The sequence below is a fragment of the Gorilla gorilla genome, chromosome 5 (genome assembly GCF_029281585.2).
Source record: "Gorilla gorilla gorilla isolate KB3781 chromosome 5, NHGRI_mGorGor1-v2.1_pri, whole genome shotgun sequence".
Lineage (NCBI taxonomy): Eukaryota > Metazoa > Chordata > Mammalia > Primates > Hominidae > Gorilla > Gorilla gorilla.
In genome coordinates, this window is record NC_073229.2 from 87,700,521 (window position 1) to 87,719,767 (window position 19,247).

General features: G+C 35.9%; 1 protein-coding gene and 1 long non-coding RNA gene across 2 annotated transcripts in view; one reads left to right on the forward strand and one right to left on the reverse strand.

Annotated features, from left to right (window-relative positions):
• Nucleotides 1–518: 518 nt before the first annotated feature.
• On the reverse strand, nt 519–10,629 carry LOC115933154 (mitochondrial nicotinamide adenine dinucleotide transporter SLC25A51-like). Its single transcript, XM_055391599.2, has 2 exons — nt 9,553–10,629; nt 519–652 (listed from the first exon to the last, which is right to left on the reverse strand). The coding sequence occupies exons 1-2, from the start codon at nt 9,842–9,844 to the stop codon at nt 519–521; spliced, it is 426 nt and encodes a 141-aa protein (XP_055247574.1). The 5' UTR covers nt 9,845–10,629.
• Nucleotides 10,630–16,565: 5,936 nt separating this feature from the next.
• LOC115933153 (uncharacterized) overlaps nt 16,566–19,247 on the forward strand; it is a 122,867-nt gene continuing 120,185 nt past the window's right edge. The window contains exons 1-2 of the long non-coding RNA XR_010134275.1: nt 16,566–16,709; nt 17,250–17,344. This is a non-coding gene — a long non-coding RNA (uncharacterized lncRNA). The remainder of the gene's footprint in view (nt 16,710–17,249; nt 17,345–19,247) is intronic.

The following is a 19,247-nucleotide window of genomic DNA, read 5'->3' on the forward strand; positions in this document are numbered from 1 at the left end:
CAATTTCCTATAAACTGTACCTAAGGGCCTCATTAAATTAATACTTCACTAGAATGCTTCATTATTTTGCAGACATTATGTTATGGGGCATCTGTGCCACATTCAACATCATTCATCACTGGTTTCTCAGTGAAACACTCCTCTTTTAACTCACATGAGATCTGTGCTCTCCTGGTTCTCCTTATAACTTTCTATAATTGCTCCTGTTCAGTCTTCCTCATAGCTTCTTCCAATAATTATCTCTTAACTGTTGAGGGTTCCCAGAGTTTTCTTCACGCCACAATTTTCTCTAAGCACAGCATACTGAAAAAGTACTTATCATGTCTCCTAAAATTAATCTCAACTTCAATAATTAACCTTTCATTTGGTGGCATGATCATTCAGTCTGTTATCCAAGCTAGAATACTTGAGTTCACCTCTATCTCATCCCTCTCCCTTTTTGCCACATCCATTTAATCCAGACTTCTGTTCTCTTTGTCTCTACAATGTATTTCAAGTCTATCTTCTCCATCTCAATCCTACCATGGATCCAATGAACACATTCGTTTCTCATTTGAATTGCCTCCACAGTCCTCCAGCCAATTTTGCTCCATCCCCACACCGTCTGAGAATTTCAATTCAAATTCATCTTTTGCAGTTGTTTTTAAAATATCTGGAAAAAGATGGAGTAAAGATTGTGATATTAAGTAACCCTGTCATATTTGTGCTGAATTTTTGCCTATTCGTTGCATATTCTCATGCCAAACTCACAGTATACAAAAACTACCAACATCTGGGATAGTAAATGATATTTGAAATAAATTGCTTTACCACATATCTAGAGAATAACAATCAACAGGAAACACAATACAGCTAAATAATATATGACTGTTACAATGCTCAGTTATTCCTATGAAACTGATTCTTTTTAAATTGTCTGAAAGAATATTTTTTCATCATGCCACTCACTTATTCAAAAAATTTTAATTATTGTTCATTGCTTTTAATGTCATGTGTAAACCAGTTAATTATTTAAAGCATTGTTATTTTATCTCACTGTATCTTTTAAATTGTGGCCTCTACTACTTGTAGCCTCAAACTCTGATTTAATCAATTTTTTAAAAAAATTTCAAAATATTGTGCACAATTTTGACTTTGCGCTTCTCTTTTAATAACATTTGTTTGTCACCACCATTCAACTTCATCGTCCAAACCTATAAATCTTTCAAGGCCTAACTGAAGTCCAACCACTTTCCCTGAAGTCATTCCAGAACTATTTAGTTCCTCGAGTTATTGCCATTCTCAGAGAATTATTGCCTGAAATTTTAATTTGTTAATTAATTGTATATGGTGCAATCTTTTTAACTCTTTAATATTTTTAATTTTAATATTTTATTTATACTCGATGTTACTACATTTTGTTTCTGAGAGCAAATACTCTGTTTCATAACTATTTATAACTTATTGGATATCTTCCATGATCTACAATGGCCTTGAATTTTATTTTAAAGATAAGGATTTAATCATCATATTATTATACTAATGTACTTGTCTCCTCAGATTTTATTTTTGTCCAATAATACAACAGAGTTTAAAAATATTTATAGATCATGTAAAAAGTGCTTAAATAGAAATTATGAAAATAAAGTTGTACAGCTTCTCTACATCTTGTATTTATTTTTAAAAATGTAACTTTTTTGAGGTAGAATACATTATATCAAAATGATTTTACACAATCATGCTAATTTTTAATTTTTATTTTCTTTTATCTCAGTAAATAATTTGAAAATGATTATGAAATACTATTAAGTTTATCCACCACTGTTGAAATAGTATAAAGTGTACCAACTTGCTACATAAATACAACTTGAAACTTTTATTCTAGAGGCAGGCACAGTCAACTGATCTGCATATAACAATACAACCAGCAAATGAAATAGACAAAATGGAGTATCACAAATCAATTTTTCAAGCTTCTACCAAAATAGCTGAAATGGCCTCCTCATAAATTAATTAAGAACTAAGGTAAGATGCTCAATAGAATGTAAAACCTTAGATATAATTTTAATTTTCAGAGGTTCAGAATGCACAGAAATTTTTTTCTTCATTTTTAATAGTCTCGGGTAGTTGGAGAATTGCAGAATGAAAACAGTAGGCAAACAGTAGTAGAAATATTCTTTTCCATTTTTATGGTTGTAATGAGTTATAATATAGGCTTTTTTGAGCTTATTAAATGTCCCCGTAGGATCCTGGCCACTTTCATTTGGAATACAATAGAATGCTTGCACTTGAGCTACATATCTTTTGAAATTAGCAGAATACAAAGCAGCCCTAATATTCAGACTGTCCTGTCAGTAATTTCCATTGAGATTATTGTCTAAGTACATTTAGGAATCTGGCTGACAAGAGGCATTTAATGAAACTTTTTATGACACACCATTCTTTTTTGTTAAATGAACACAAAGAGATCTAGACATAGCACTGTTATAGAGAGTAATTTATAAATTTTTCAATTATTAAAATGCTTTTTCCTAAATGGGTTTCAGAACTATCAAACATTTTACCTTCAAAACTACAAACATTATAAGTAAAGAAGTACCATTTTTCTTACATTGGCAGGTCACTAATAATTTTTGAACCTAAATTTTGAGCATTCCTAGAGTCTTTTAAAGTCAAGAAAATTGTTGAAATGACTATGTTGTAAAAATTATATAAATACACTCTAAAAAGCAATCCAAATATTCGGCTACAAGGTGGCATATGTTACAGGGAAATACATATAATAAAATAACAATAAAAGTGAGTGGAGACTAAAAGCAGAGGTATTTGAATTAAAATATAATTCATTTCCTAAAATATAGGTTATTTGTTGATAATCTGATACTGATAATTCTATAGAATTAAATTCATAGATTAGAAATTTGTACCAATTAAAGATGATGTTTTCTAATGTATTAGGAACCAACCTGATAATTTCTTGCTTGTAACATTATTACTCTCCATGAAGATAAGATCACCAGTAGTGAGAGTTAGGAGTCATTTCAGGTAACTAGAACTTAACCACTCTTTATTGCAATTCAATTTGACTTGAGAAAGGCAAATTATAACTACAGTTTCTTATATCAACATATATAATGTATCAAACTTTGAATAAAAATATAATTATCAAAGCAAATATAATGAAATCACAGGAAAGAACAACAGCATATATTTCTGAATCAATTTTGTGTCCTAGGTCCCTTTGAAAAATTAATGAAAGATATGGACCCTCTATTTAGAAAAAGTAGATATTCACTTAAACAAAAATATAAGTTACAAAAGTTTAATCAATCCCATAATACCTGGCCATGGACTCAAAGAGGTCCATGAAGACCAAAGTTATTATTCTGTGTTAATCTAATGCAAGTTTGAAACACTAGATAGAATGCAGCAGTTTGATGTAAAATAAAAACAAAAATTATAAACATACTGCTTTAAATCATTTGAATATGAGTTGAAAAGGGGAAAATGAAGAAGAAAGGAGCACAAAATTAAAGAGAAAGGAAAAGGAGATTAAGGCATTCCCACTTCTCTGATAAAAATTCAACCTCTAACATCACTTCTTAAAGCAGGCGTCCCCAATCCCTGAGCCATGGACCACCAGTACTGGTCCCTAGCTTGTTAGGAACTCACATGCATACCAGAAGATGAGTGGCCAGTGAGCCAGTATTACTGCCTGAGCTCCACCTTCTGTCAGATCAGCAGCAGCGATCACAATAGGAATGAAAACTCTATTGTGAACTGCCCGTGTGAAGGATCTAGGTTGCACACTTCTTGTGAGAATCTAACTAATGCCCGATGATCTGAAGCGGAACAGTTTCATTCCAAAACTATCCCTTCATTCCCATTCGTGGAAAAACTGTCTTCCATGAAATCAGTCCCAGTCCAAAAGGCTAGGCACCGCTGTCCTAAAGTATAATTATAATAAAGAGAGACAGGCACAGTACACACAGTTGTGCCAACTGATCAAACGATATGTGAAAATTATAATTCATTATAGAGGTTTTGCTTTGATCCCTTTAGTCATGCATACACTTGAATGGTGTGTGCATCTAAAAAAGTTGTGATTGAAGACAAAAAACCAAAAAGAGTCCCTTTTCCTTGCCTAATTTTTTTTAATTGAGTTTAGATTTAGAGTAGTTTTAAGTTCAGATCAAAAGTGAACAGAAAGTTAGTACAGAGTTTCCACATCTCCCTTCCTATCTTCCCTGCTCCACAACCCACAGAGACAGCTTTCCCATTTGATGTCTTGCACCAGTAGGATATTTGTTACAAAAAAATTAACCAACTCTGACGCATCATTATCACCCAAAAGTCCATAGTTTACCTGATGGATCCTTCGTGTTGTACATTCTTTGGGTCTTGACAAATGCATAATGACATATATGCTCCACATTAGTATCATGTAAAACAGTTTCACTGCCCTGAAAATCCTCTGTGCTCCATCTATGCACCCCTCCTTATCCTGCAAATCCCTGTAAATCATTGATTTTTTTTTTACTTCCTTCATGGTTTTACCTTTTTAAGAATGTCATGTAGTTGAAATTATGCGGTAGGTAGCCTTTTCAGATTGGCTTTTAAGGTTCCTTCATTTCTTCTTGCAGTATCATAGTTTATCTCCTTTTAGTGCTATAATATTCCATTGTCTGGATGTACTACAATTTATTTGTCCATTTACCTACTGAAGGATATCTTGGTTGCTTCTAAGTTTTGGTAACTCTAAATAAAGCTATTATAAACATTTGTGTGCAGGTTTTTGTGTTGACAGAAGTTTCAAGAGTGTGATTGCTGGATCACATGGTGAGAGCATGTTAAGTTTTGTAAGAAAATGCCAACCTCTCTTTTAAAGTGACTATACATTTTGCATTTCCACCAACAATATAAGAGAGTTCCTGTTGCTCCACATCCTCACTAGCATTTGGTGTTGTCAGTGTTTTGGATTTTAGCCATTCTAACAGGTTTGTAGTAGTATCTTATTGTTGTTTGAATTTGAAATTATCTAAATACATATGTTGTTTACATGCCCTTATGTTGAAAAATATGAGAAATAAATTGTATCTGCTTCACTTATTTTTCTGGGAAATCTTTCTGACACAGTGAGATGAATGATAAAATTTCTTCAATTATGTCCTCTCATTATTTTTGATTTGTAACTAAATAATGTTTGAATTGCCTTAATAAGATTCTTGAGATAGTAAATTACTGTAATCGCCTGATGTAACCCCCGTGGAAAATTTAAAAATTTTCAAATTAAGTCATGTATTTGTAGGTTCAGATGTGGGCTCTATTTTTCAGCTAATATATTCCCCATATCATTAGGTGCATCCAAAGTTGACCAGGGGAGAATACGATTTCCATAGATGAAACAATAATGTTGACAGTCTTTCAGTAATTGCCATCAGATTGAAGCAATTAATAAGTGTGCAGTGTTAAATTAATTACATTTATTTTTCACAGGTGACTTTTAAAAAGTTTGGGTTTTTTTTTGTTTTTCTCTTGGGGGGAGAGGCTTAAAAAACAAACTTTATTCCTAATTATTTTTAAAAAATGTTAATTCAGAAACATTTAACAGATTTCATTTAAACTCATATGGTCATAAAAGTCAAACTATCAAACAAAAATAGCATTGTGCACTTAACCACTTTTAATGATGAACCTTTAAGAGGAAACATGTAGAGACTCCCACACAATTTGGGAGCCATTAGGCAACATATATTTAATATTAAGCAAAGACAGCATTAAAAACTAAAAATCCTCAAATTTCAAGAGAATGCCTGATCAAGTCTTTGATATGCATTTGCACACAAGAAAAGAAATATTTTAATTTAAAAGAAACCAAGTCTGAGTGCTTACCCTTTCTTCAAATATAATCTCCTGTCCACCCTTCATTTTATGACTGCATACCCCTCACTCTACTTCTTCTACACTGAACCAGTGTTAGTTCAACATGATTGGCTTCACTCAAAGCCCTCTAGATCCCATTTCATATATCCCATCGACCACCATTATCCCCTTACATGTTTGCACAACCTTATACTGAGTATTACATTGTAACAGAGCTTGGGAATTTCAGTTATCCAAAGGTAATTACATATACACATGGTTCTGTTTTATTGCACAGTTCACAATATAGCCGGTGATTATACCGCCAACCATGTTAAGATGAATATCGACTATGCAGACAAAACCATCGATTTTGTCCCCAACCACAAATGAAACAAGAAAGACACACATATTCGCCACCACATAAAGGTTGTGTTTACTCTGTGGTGCAGTCATGAAGGCTCATATCACTCTCAGTGTGTTAAATACAGAATTCATAACATTTCTGGTGGCATCACACATGAAGTATAGGACACAAAACCATAAATGTCCTGCACTCATGAGCCATTTGTGCCACATACGTAACAGAAAGGCCACTTTTAAAGCTATTCAGATATTCAATCATGTTTGCCCTTTTAATTTTTTTTTCTTTTTTTGAGACAGAGTATTGTTCTGTAGCCTAGGCTGCAGTGCAGTGGTGAGATCTCGGCTCACTGCAACCTCTGCCTCCCGGGTTCGAGCGATTCTCCTGCCTCAGCCTCCCAAGTAGCTGGGATCACAGGCATTGGCCACCATGCCTGGCTAATTTTTTGTATTTTTAGTAGAGATGGGGTTTCACCATGTTGGCCAGGCTGGTCTCGAACTCCTGACCTAAAGTGATCCACCCACCTTGGCCTCCCAAAGTGCTAGGATTACAGGCATGAGCCACCATGCTGGCCTGCCTTTTCAAAATTATTACCACACTAGTTCACATTGAAGGTAAAAACAACAGTTAGAATCTCTTACTAACAACACATTTTGACTTCAAGCTCAGACAAAGCTGTTGGTTACAAGTTCTGTTGAATTTTTTTGTCAAATTTAAAAAGTCTATAGGACAACACAAACCCATCCCTGGTAATGTATTTGCAGTTTGGTCTTCAAAAGCTGTAAAGAGTGACACAGAAATAAAAAAAAATACTGAGTTAAGAACCATTAAAAGTATTTATTAATAATTGTTTTTAAACATCACTTATTTGAGACAGCAGAAACCAAAGAGTTTTCCTTAGAATTCTCACTTAGCTTGTATTTCAGAAAAGTGAAATCTGCTTTAGAACTCAGATTTTTACCATCTGTATGGAGTGTAAAGACAAAACGAAGCCCAACCAAACCAAAGGCCCAATGGTGTCTATTCCCAGGGCCAAGGTATTATTAGCCCAGGCTAACCCACCTGCCCTGTGCTGAGTAGCTGGATACGCTTGTCAGTGCTGAGAGTCATGCACATGAATCAGTGGGTCAGGCACTAAGGTGCCTTTATTCATTTATTTCTCAAATTCAACTCCCTTCAAATCCTGACTCTGTTTAATAGGTCAAAGGATGCTATTCATCTTTATTTGGTGCCAAATTATTATTTTTTAATTCTTACATCTACACCTTGAATGTAAACTGCAATATCCAGCACAATATCATCAGACAGAGGTGCGGTATGGTTACTTAGCTTCATTACTGCCTGGCTAATGCTTAATATGCTTCATCCTTTACAGCTGAAAGAAGGATGTTCACTGTATTTAACCAGCCATACTGCATTTCGATGTAAACAGCTTTTATGGGCTATTTGCCCAGAAACTTTCAGTAAACTACCAAGTTGAGGCCCTGATTTTATTTTGGTCAGTATGTGCAAATATTCACATGCAGTTACCCAGAAAGAAGAAAAACTGGTTAACAAGAAACCTACCACCATGCCAGATGCTGGAAATAAATCTTTACAGAAAGGGTTTTAAGATTCATAATCCACTTTTTCAGTCTGTCTCTTATATTTCATTAGTCAATTGGAAGTGTAATATGAATCATTTTGCTTTATCTGGAAAAAATATTTTCACATTTTCCAATTCCTTTGACAAAGAAGTTTTCGTCTATCAAGGGATGAGAATGCTATTTGGCTATTGCCTACTTTTAGAATTCAAACTAACTCTTCAAATGTCTTCATTTAGAGCATATTCTCTCAAACTATCTTATTGTTTTACTAACACAACGGTGAAATTGGGTTTCCAAAATGTCAAAACCCTAATGGAGTCTCTATTTCCAAAGGTAAAATAAAAGACAGCCAACACTGTGAAGTGAAAACTATCCTGAGCCTTTTTCCCACTCTGAAACATTTAGAAACTAGGGGGAAAAAAAGTGGGATTGCATTAACAGACTTCCAAAACAAAATGTTATGGAAGTGTTTATCTTTTAAAAGGAGAGTTTTAAGAGAATAGGATGCTTGAATGTGACCAACTCCTACTCAAGGGGAAAAATAACCACAGACCTTTGCTGAGATGGCCCCAATAATTCAAAGAAACCAAGCTAACCAGAATTTGATCTATACACAATTAGTATGAACATTTCTTAACAGGATAGAACACCTATAACAACATTTAAGCCCCTTCATCTTTTGGCAATGAAATAAGTGAAATCAACATAAGGATATTTTGGAAGCGTTGAAGGCCACAGTCAGAATCAAACAGAAAACTTTCAAACCTAGAAAGCAAAATGGGAACTTTCATAACTCCTTGATCTACCATATCTAAACAGAAATAGTATCATGACTATCCAATAGGTACTTAGTTTCAAAATGAATACAAGCAATTTATCATGAAAAGCCTACACCTAATAAGCTGTTTTTCTTCTTTGTTCTGCCCTATTGTCATATGCTTGAGCTTAATGAAGACCGTCCTCTGCAGCTGCTCCTGAAGGCAGAGACGCAAGCAATGGAGTAACAAAGGAAGCCTGAGGAGCCCCTGGCCCCCGAGGACCTTCTCTCTGGCCGTTCACAGCCACTTATGTTTCAATGCAGAAGATTTCAAGACTGGTTTGAGAAAAATAATCCTATTTTGGGGATTAGGTTCCCTGTCAAAGACCATCAGATGGACAGCTATTTATCAGGCAATTAGCCTAAGGCTCTTAGGTAATGATAAAAACAAAACAAAACAAAACAGAAAACAAAACAAAAAAATCCCTTATATTTTCCTATTGGAATCTTTTATTCTGTTTTATTGAGGCTTAAGCAAAACAGCTTTGCCCATAACTCACTGTGGCCTGGAGTTATGACACCAACTTGTATTTGGCCAACTAAGAAAGAGGCCAAACTGCATTCTTCTTAGAAGGTCTATTCAGTTGATAAATGGCACTAAACTGTTGGTTTTTTTCATATAACCTTTACTCATAAGTTGCATTGATTATGCTCTAAGAGATAAGGGACTGATGGTAATTCAAATGGGCACCTCTGAAAAGATTTGTCAGTTTTCTGTCCCGTTCCAGCCAGATTTTTTGGAAAACCTTGGGGAAAGACTGAAATTCCCCACCAATCTGAGACTGTATGCGAGTTTTTACATTAATTGGAAAAAAACAAGAATCCCAACATGGCACCCAGTGGACCTCCACAGATAAAATTATTGACCAAATGAGCACTGTGAGTTGTTTCTGTAGGCAGATGCTCCTTAATGGGACCTCAAAGGCCGCAAAACAAGACATTACCGAGTCCATTCTGGAAAAGAATGGGCACCAAGCCTCGATAATACTCTCCAATTCCATGACATTTCAGTGCCTTGAAGGCCTGATAAGTGTTGGTAAATCTGTCATGATGCTTGTGGTCTTGAATCAACGTCTGAACTATTTCCGGTGGAGTGAAAATTGCTTCTGTTGTCCCTGCAAGCACTGCCGCCATGCAACAGGTTGCAAACTCTGGAGCACTGACATGCTTGTGGAGAAGGCAGGATAAATCCTCATAGAGACCGAACATAAGTGCAAGTGTAGCTGTCTTCTGCATCAATGGGGGAAGGATTCCAGGGTACAAGTTTCGAAATCCATCCCTTCTCAACTAAAATATTGCATCCCGGGTTTTGATGCCATACAGCTGTTGTCGAAAGAGGATCGTCTGAATGGGACATGTGATTGCGATGTTGTTGAAGGCTGCACAGCAGCCACACAAGTAATGCTTCATTTCACCAACATTTGTAATACGAGGTGATATATCTTGTTCTGAAGATGTTAGTGTTGGTGGCCTCTTTTCATGAGCTTCTGAATCCATCGTGTTGCTTAAGGTCTTTCGTTTTCATGAAGGACTGACTTTTTTTTAACCTGTAAGACAATCTGAGCCTGGCGTTTGGCAGGATGATAGCTTTTTGATAATGTTCTCAATTTCCTCCATTGTTATTGTTCTGTTAGTTTCTCTCTTCTGGAGTCAATTTTGATAACTGGATTTCCGTTCTCCAGGCGCCCATCTCCCCAACCTGTGAAAAGCGGGGAGGGGGTTGGACAAGATCACTAAGTCCTCCTCCGTCTCTGACACTCCACAGTCAGGGTTCCCGAGGTCAGGAGGCTGAAATCAGTCTCCCCGGAGGCAGGGCCCCTTGCGCAGTGCCAGCCCCGCTCTCTCCCGGGCGCAGGCAGAGCCCAGCTCCTCCCCGCCCCTGCGGTTTCTGCGCACCAGGGAGGAGCCTCCCCAGCCCGGGGCGTGACCAAATGATGGCACAGCCTCCTTCGCGGGAAAGGTCGACCAGCAGCCGGATAAACACCCGCGACAGGCGGGAGAGCCGAGGAGGCTCAGAACTGATTCTGCGCGCGCCGCCTGGGTGGGGTCCACAGCGACTGGGTCAGGGCAGCCGGCGCGCGCAGAGGACTGGGGTGGACCCCTAGAGCGGTCGGCTGCCCAGACCGGCCCTGTTGAGTTTTTTCTAAACCTCTTGTTGTGAACAAACAAGTTCGTTGTAGGGTGAGGTAAGGTAAATTGCTTTTGCCTTTCTCTCGTTGTGAAGTGGATCTCAAAATGCTGGTGTTTGGTTTTTACTTTGTGTTAAATGCTAGGAGAAACCTTAAACTTTGTTGGCTCGGTGCTTCATTTGCTGCCTAAATTAAACAGGATCTCATTAGGATGGAAAATGTGTGCCCCTCTCCTCAAAAAAAAAAAAAAAAAAAAAAAGGTTTTGAAGCTCTAACTCCCAGCTTAAATATATTCGAAGATGGAGCCTCTAATTAAGTAATTATGGTGAAATGCGGTCATAATGGTCGGACTCTGTTTCGACAAGATTAGTGTCTTTATAAGAAAAGACACCAGAGAGGTCGCTCACTCTCTTAGTGCGCTGAGGAAAGGCCATGTGAGGTTACATAAAATGGAAGCCACTTACAAGTGAGGAGGCGAGGCCTTGCCAGAAATCGAATAAACAAGCACCTTGATCGTGGACTTCTAGCCTCTACAATTGTGAGAAAATTGATTTCTTGTTGTTTAGGCCATCCAATCTGTGGTATTTTGTTATGACTGCCCAAGAAGACTAATAGGATCAGATGGGCTTAAAATACTATCACAGGATCCTTGGGGTGTCACTGTGCCAGCCGGAAAGCTGTGTGGGCTGCAGCATCTCTGTGTGAGTATTGCTTGCGCCCCTGGGCTCCTTCTGCCCGGCCCACTAGGCCTAGCAGGCTGCGCTCCACTCTTGCTACCGGCCTGGATCCCACGCCTGCTAAGGGAGAGCCAGGCACAGAGCACCAGGGGAGGGGTGTGTGGGTGAGCAAGCACGGGGTCTGGTCACTGCGCACAGCCAGGCATATTTTAGGAAAATCATAAGTTAATTTTAGCCAAATATTATGCTCTTACCATGGAGTGACCATGGAAGCCAAGAATAATACTACTGATAAAAGCCTTGTGGATATCACAGTTAATTGGTATCAGTACACATTATAGAAACTTAATTTATCAAAGAGAAAATAATAATATATATAAGAAAATAACAAATAAAAAATAAATTAAAGTGTAACAGATTATTAATCTCTGAAATACGGAGACAAAGAGGTTTTCTATGTTACTTCTATAGACAGATAATAAAAAGGATTTCCTCATGGAAGTTTTCTCTTTTGTGTTCTAAATTGAAAAATCATCTTCAGATCAAAATATTCCTGAACTTGGTAATGCATTTCCAAATTGTTCTTGGTGAAATTGTGTCAGTTAGAGAGATGTATACATGAATTAAAACATGAAGAAAGCTCCGTTTGGCGGAGAGACTAATAAGACTTTAAGAGAACTGCAGTAGGTAAAAATGGTGTTTGTAAAATCAGGTGTCTCCAGAATCTGGTCAAAGACCAACCATCACCAACTGTAGTGCAGAGAAACCTCCAGCACTGAACAGAGCAACCAAGTAAATTCATAGCCATACACATAAAAGAAAGGTGTGACTTACAGGCCATAATTTGGCAATTCCTGATCTAGACAAGTATAAAACAAATAAACAAATACAAGACATAGGAAACTCTTCATTAAGTTTGAAACATGAAGGAAGACAAAGTTTACCTGGTAAGGATTAACACATGATAAGACTTTTTTATCTTACGAGCACTGGGGCCATCTTAAGGGACAGACTTCTTGGATCTATGCCCACTCTACTCTATAAACTCCGTCTTAAAAAGACTCAAAACAAAAAGTGACAAGGACAAACAGAGAGAAAAGTTAGAGTGTTGCTACTGACATGTTTTTACCAAAGATAATAGTTTTCAATTCATGAGAACATAAGCAAATGATTTATAGAGGAGTGATTCCTCCATTCTCAGGAGATAAACTCAGCCATCAGTTTGAAATAAGAGATCAGTAATATTGTTTCTAAAGGAGTAAATAGTAAATATTTTCAGTTGTGGGGATCATATTGTCTTTGTCCTATCTGACACTGCTGGTGTGGCAGCAAAGACATAGACATAAATGAACAATTATAGTCTGTAGGCTGTAACTGATCTAGACAATAGAAATCATAGCTCAGGCTAAATGTGGGGCATAATTTACTATTGTGGTCAGAGAGGTTCCCATATAGGATACTTATTAGATGACAGGATAATGCACTGTTTCTGAATTGAGGATCTTCAACCATGCCAAGAAGATCTGAAAAGGTTCTTGAAGTGATTTCCAGAATGGATGATTATAGTCTCTTCCACAAACCACCAAAACATCTGTTGGTTAAGCAAATCTTAGTTTATTAAATTTGTGCAGCAACAAAGAACACTACCTGGACACAGTCTCAATAGTGTCTCAAAGACAGGAAGTTAGCAAAGGGTATTTATGGGATTTTAAAGTATTAGCTCAAGTGGCTTACAGTGGGTCTTTAGAGATGGGGAATGTTTTGGAACTGAATAAAGTTTTTACACAGTAGGATTGCTAGACAAAGAAGGGTGAAGATTTTGAAGACTAGATGGAACTGTTGTAATAACTGAGCTGTTTCTTTAGGTGTGAAAAATATTGTCTGACAGTTGTTTGCTCAGATGTGAACAAATAGTTTTCTCAGATACTTCTGTTGCAATAATTTCTTTAAGCAAACAGTAAAGTTATTTATTAGTTCATAATCCTAACTTCTTGGGTGAGGATTTCTTGGAGTAAACATTAAATTTATATAGGCACAGGCGCTTTTATTTTTAAGGCAGACAGAGGCAGGGGCACTTTCCAGAAAAGTTCCAGCTTAGTAACAATATAAATGTTCACACTGCAGTATTTTTATTGCCTGCCTACTTCCACTTCTTGCCAACTAGTCAGTGGACTCTAGAACCAGAATATGTATTTTAATTCGTAGATCCTTAATAATGATAACTCTATTAATTTTAAGGATACTTTTACTTAAAAGGAAAAAAAAAGTAAATATGTTGGAGGCTATAATATGCCACCCAGATCTCTTTTCTCGCGTGAAGGTATCATTGTAGCTACCTACTCAAATTTTGCCAATTAACAAGTCTTAGCTGTAAGCTCTCTTTAGCATTGTCTCAGCTGTAGAAAACTACTTTTCCCAATGTCATGACTCTTTCTGTGGGCAGACCCCTCCAATGACCTAACAACATAGGAGTATGGAAGTCCTCTTCTCAATTTAGGACAACTCTGAAGTGTATCCTAGTTTCAGAGATCCTTGTGGGGTCAGCTGAGCATTTGTTGCAACTGAATAGCACTCACATTTTCTATATTCGTAATCCTCATTCCTTTTCCTCCATTTCAAGAACACTGATTCCAGCAGCCCCTATACATTTCCTGTGTGCATATGTATGTGTCATATTCCATTTCCTTTGTAATTCAACTTGAATGTTGAAGTCAGAAATGATCAAACAAGCAAATTTAAAGTTAAATTTTGGAGTTGAATCACTTGCTGCTTTGACAATGAGAAACTGACATTGCAGGTAGATGAAGTATAGACAGTTCCTGAAAAAAGATAGCTATGTAATTTATAAAAGTTACCGGTGGTAAGCTTTATGAACTAGTGGTATGGTTTATTTGTGGAGAAATATTTGCTCTGTTTAGATGAGAAGAATAGTAGAGTTGAAATAATGGCTATAAGGACAATGGAATTGGGTGGCTATAGCTAAGCTGTCTTAATATTCTGAAAAATGGGAATAACTACTAATTAAAATTAAGTATACTTCTGCTTCTAAATGTAGATAACAGAAAAAGGTCATTTCATTATGTAATTTTAAAAATCAGGTCAACTTTAAATTCAGATTTTATTTTTAAACTCCTTGCATAGCTAAGGATGCAGAACAACAAACTGGCCAAAATCTAAGGATAAAATACTTTTCTTGGGAAACAGTAGATGTGAGTACTTGCTCATCCGGGTTACAAGCCACTGGAAATCAGTAAGAAGAGTTCAAACAGAATATTTGAAAAGTTTTAAAAGCTGAATGTGAAGTGGTGAGCAGTATAAACCTGTGGCCTGGGAGTCACAGAGACTGGGGAAGTTCATAGCCTTTTGCAGACATACTTACACTCACAGATGATATCAGAAAGATCCCTAAAAAGTTTGATTGGAATGCAAGCTGGGGTTGGGTAACAGGAGCTGTATAAAAGTGCAAGAAATTCTACTGAGATCTTTCTTGCATACCTTCACTGCGAAGCAAAAGCCTCAGTAGGTAGGTATAAGGACAAAAAGCATTGTTGTTTTTAAGGCATTTGTAAGGACTAATTGCATCTGTGGGAAGGAAAAAGGGGGAGGGGGGAGCTGTTCTTAGGAGAAGGGCAGGATAGGTACTCTGCCCACAACTACAGTCCTTGGTGGGTGAAAAAAGTAAGCCTACAATCCTGAGACTTGGGAACATAGTCATACCTAAGACAGAAGTTTAATCCAGAGCCACAGAGAATGGACTCCTCCAACTGCCCTCCTCATGACCAATTTAACAAGTTTTGAGTAACAATCAACAGTATATTATTCCTGGAAGAAGGACAGAAGGATCAAGAGAATGCAAAGGTCGTGAGGCAAATATAAAGGGAAGACCTAAATTTTATACTCCAACCGACATTGCTCTAAAAACTCAATCTATACCATAAACCCATGAAGTAGCTATAGGAATTTGAAATCTGTGGTTCACTGAGGGTACTCATAGCAACCAAAAACAAAACAAAACTAACATCTAACCCAACCCAACTCCTAATTAGATTACTTAACACCTTGCACTAAAGGCCCAGTAGAAGAAAAGCTGTGGCCATTTTCAGGAGTCAAGTTGTTTTTCTCAGTACACACAGGCATGATACTAATATTCAAACTGTCTGATGGAGAATTTAAAATAACTATGATTAAAATAGGGTAATGATTCTAATGAAAAAGTTGCAAGATCAGATAGAAAATATCATAAAATGAAAACTAAAAAATTAAGTGAAAATGCTATAAAAATTGTAAGAAAAATGTATTTGGAAAAATGCCACTGTCAGAAACTTCAGAATAGACCCAAAACACCTAGGGAAATAATTAATGAATTTCAATATGAAGTCATTAAAAATTATCCATACTGAAACGTAAAGAGAAAAAAGGAGAAAGAATAAAAACCATAAGACCACCAAAAGCTATGAATCAATGTTAAACATTGTAATATATGCATAATTGTGTCTCAAAAAAAGGAGAAAAAATATTTCAATACCTAATGGATGAGGATTTTCCAAAATTATAATAAAGAGCCACCACAGATTCAAGAATCTCATAGAAAACCAAACTGGATAAGTAAGGGCACTCCACCAAAAATATCACCTAGACATATCATATTTAAACTTACACAAACAAAAGGTAAAGAAGAAAATCTTGAAGAAAGCTGTAGGGGGAAGGGGATCATTATATAAAGGAGAAAACTGTGAGAAATACTGAATTCTCTTTGAGATTATGTAAGTCAGAGGACAATAGAATGATATAAGTAAACTGGCAAACAGTTGGGGTTACCCTGACAACACATAACCCACAATTCTATTCCCATCAATATGAAAATAAATTGAAATGCTGAAGGAATTAAAGAAGGCATGCTGTGCAAAAAGAAAGCATAAAGGAGATGAAGTGACTACATTAATTTTATCACAATAAGTTTTAAAAATATGTTACTAAAGACAACTTATCATCACAATTAAAGTATCTATTATTATCAAGAGATTAAAAACTGTGAATACATAAGGATGTTAAAACAGACCCCAGGAATATAGTAAGCAAACACAAAGAATTAAAAGAAGAAAACAAATTTTGAGTGACTTCAATATTCCACTCTCAATGATAGATACATTTACTAGGAAAAAATCAGCAAATATATAGAAAACATGAACAACAAGAATAAATAAAAGACATATCACCAAATAGGGCATGCTAACCAACTTCTCACAACCCTCTGGGATGATGCCTGGTTTGCAACACCAAATAAGCCCCCAGAAGGTAAGGGGAATTAAGAATATACAGCAGAGGATGGAAATGATGATTGTTCTGTTGTGGTCCTGAGAATAGCTGCAGAAGCAAGGACTAGAACCTATTCCATTAACCTTAATCTTCTAAGTACCTCAGCAAGAGAGGTTCACCGCGACCCAAGCGGAACTACTCCCAGACCTCATTGAAGTTAGTGGACTATAATTGATATTATGATACATTGATTAGATGTCTTTTCATGCATGAATTCCCTGTGTTATCAACACACTAATTGTGAATTCTGCCCAAAGACATTTTTGCATTTAAGCCCTATTTGTGAATTGTTCCTCTGAAGAAAATTACCATGATCCACATTATTACTCCTTCCAATAGTAGCCTCACCCATGGCTTATCAAAGGAAGGGTAAAATGTCCTGGTTATGTCACTTCAACTTGAAACAATTCTGACGGGCCATATCTCCAGAGTACTCCCAAAGGGTGCCCTTTTGGTTGGGAGTGCATTACAACTCATCTTCGTCGTTTGCTCAGTTCTTTATTTCTGTTCCTTCCACAGATGATAATCCCAGGAGAACTCCACAACAAACATTCTTCAGGCTAATGTATGTCTCAGAATCTGTTTTCTAGCACCTGGGAACCCAACTGGCCATGGTAAAGTGGAGAATTAATTTTTCTTATTTTCAATGTAGAACAGTACACCATCTTTTCTTTTTAGTGGGAACGTTCTTTTTCTTTTTGTTTTTTGACTCGTAATATTGTAACATACATTTCCTAGCCTTTATCATGTGTCAGGTCTCAGCTAATGACAGAAAATGTTTCACAATTTTCTGTACATAAGCTTTTAACATAACCATTAACTTGAAAAACTACTTATATTTCTTAGGTCTTGTCTAAGAAAGAACTTTTTCTTTGTCACTGACATTGCGTCATATTGTTTTATCAAAATTTACTTACCATATTTTTTCCATTCGTTTTAAGCCGTAGTCACACGTAAAGTCTTTTGAAATTTTGTTTTTTTCATAATGTTTTTGAAATCTACTTTCTTAATATCTTGTGTTCAAATCTGACAACTCTTTACGTTACTTTACTTGTCTATTATAAACACTAAAATGAAGCAGCTTTTTTTCTATACACTTTCCACATCATAAATCCATTTTTAAAAAAAAATTTTTGTCACATTAAAAAAGAATAGCAATATCCACTTTCACTTTTACTTTCAAATGGGTAAAGTACTCCTATTTTTCCATCTGCCAGTGAATTATGTCTGACAATACAAAAATTAAATATATTACATATTTCTATAATATATTAAAAGTCATTAATTCATTCAACAATTTATTTTTATTTTTATTATGAATAATCGGCCACAATTTATAATGCCTGCCATAAAAAAATTTACATACTGCTTTTTATTTTTTAAGTTCTCATATACCTATTTTTAATGAAAGTGTAAACTGTCTTTTAAAAACATAAGTAGTGAAGAGAGCAAATATATGGAAAATGTGATAAACATTTTGTTTAGTTTTCCATTTATCCATTCCTTTTTTTACCAATATTTATTAAGTGCCTACTATGTGTCAAGTGCTGTTAATAGGTAATTGGGATAGAAAAGTGATGCAGAGAACAAAAAAGATAAAAATTCTGTTTCCATGGAATTTATAATCTGCTGAGGTGAGACACACAATGAACATCATAAATAAGTGAATTATGCAAGGTGTGGATTGGCAAACTTTTCTGCAGAGGACCAGATATTATATACTTCTTTAGGCTTTGCCAGCCACGGGATCTCTCATACTTTTACAAACTGGCACTGTAGTGACAAAGCAACCCAAGACAATAGCTAAATATATGGGTATGGCTATGTGTCAATAAAATTTTATTCACAATAAGTGCTATAGAGAAATATTAAGCAGAATGAGGAAGATGGAAAGTATATGTGCCATTTTAAATAGGATGGTCAAGGAGTAGTCACTGTAAAGGTGATAGTTGTGCAAAGACAAAGAAGATAAGGGAGGAAAGTCACTTGGATATGAAAGGAAGTATGGTCCCAAGAGTAAGAATTAGGTCAAAGATTTCTATTAATTACTAAATTGTAATGTGACCTACAAGGGGTGATATTTTCTAAATTTGCACACTAATGATTGTCCTTTTCTGTTTGTCAAAGCTAGTGTCTGTTCTGTGTCTGTGCCATGCAAGTTATTAAATATTCAGACATCACCAAAGCTTACCACATAAAAAGCATATATCTCTACTTGGGAGGCTGAGGCAGGAGAATCACTTGAACTTGAGACGTGGAAGTTGCAGTGAGCCAAGAGTCTACCACTGCACTCCAGCCTGGGCAAAAGAGTGAGACTCTGTATCAAAAAAAAAAATGTGTATAAATATAAAACATGAGTTTGGAAATTTGGGAATTATAAGTTTAGTAAATAATTCATTATTTTATAATTATGTCCCATTTACATATGGACTAATTCACATATATAAAATTGACATGCTATTTACATGCTTTTAAATATTAAAAATATGAAATATTACATCAGGAATAAATTATATT

Coding starts and splice junctions, on each gene's coding strand:
- LOC115933154 (XM_055391599.2), bottom strand. CDS start 9,844: ATGCAGAAGACAGCTACACTTGCACTTATGTTCGGTCTCTATGAGGAT. Junction 653..9,552: donor TCTTTTCCAGAATGGACTCG/GTAATGTCTTGT, acceptor ATCTTTTTCCAG/ATATTTTAAAAACAACTGCA.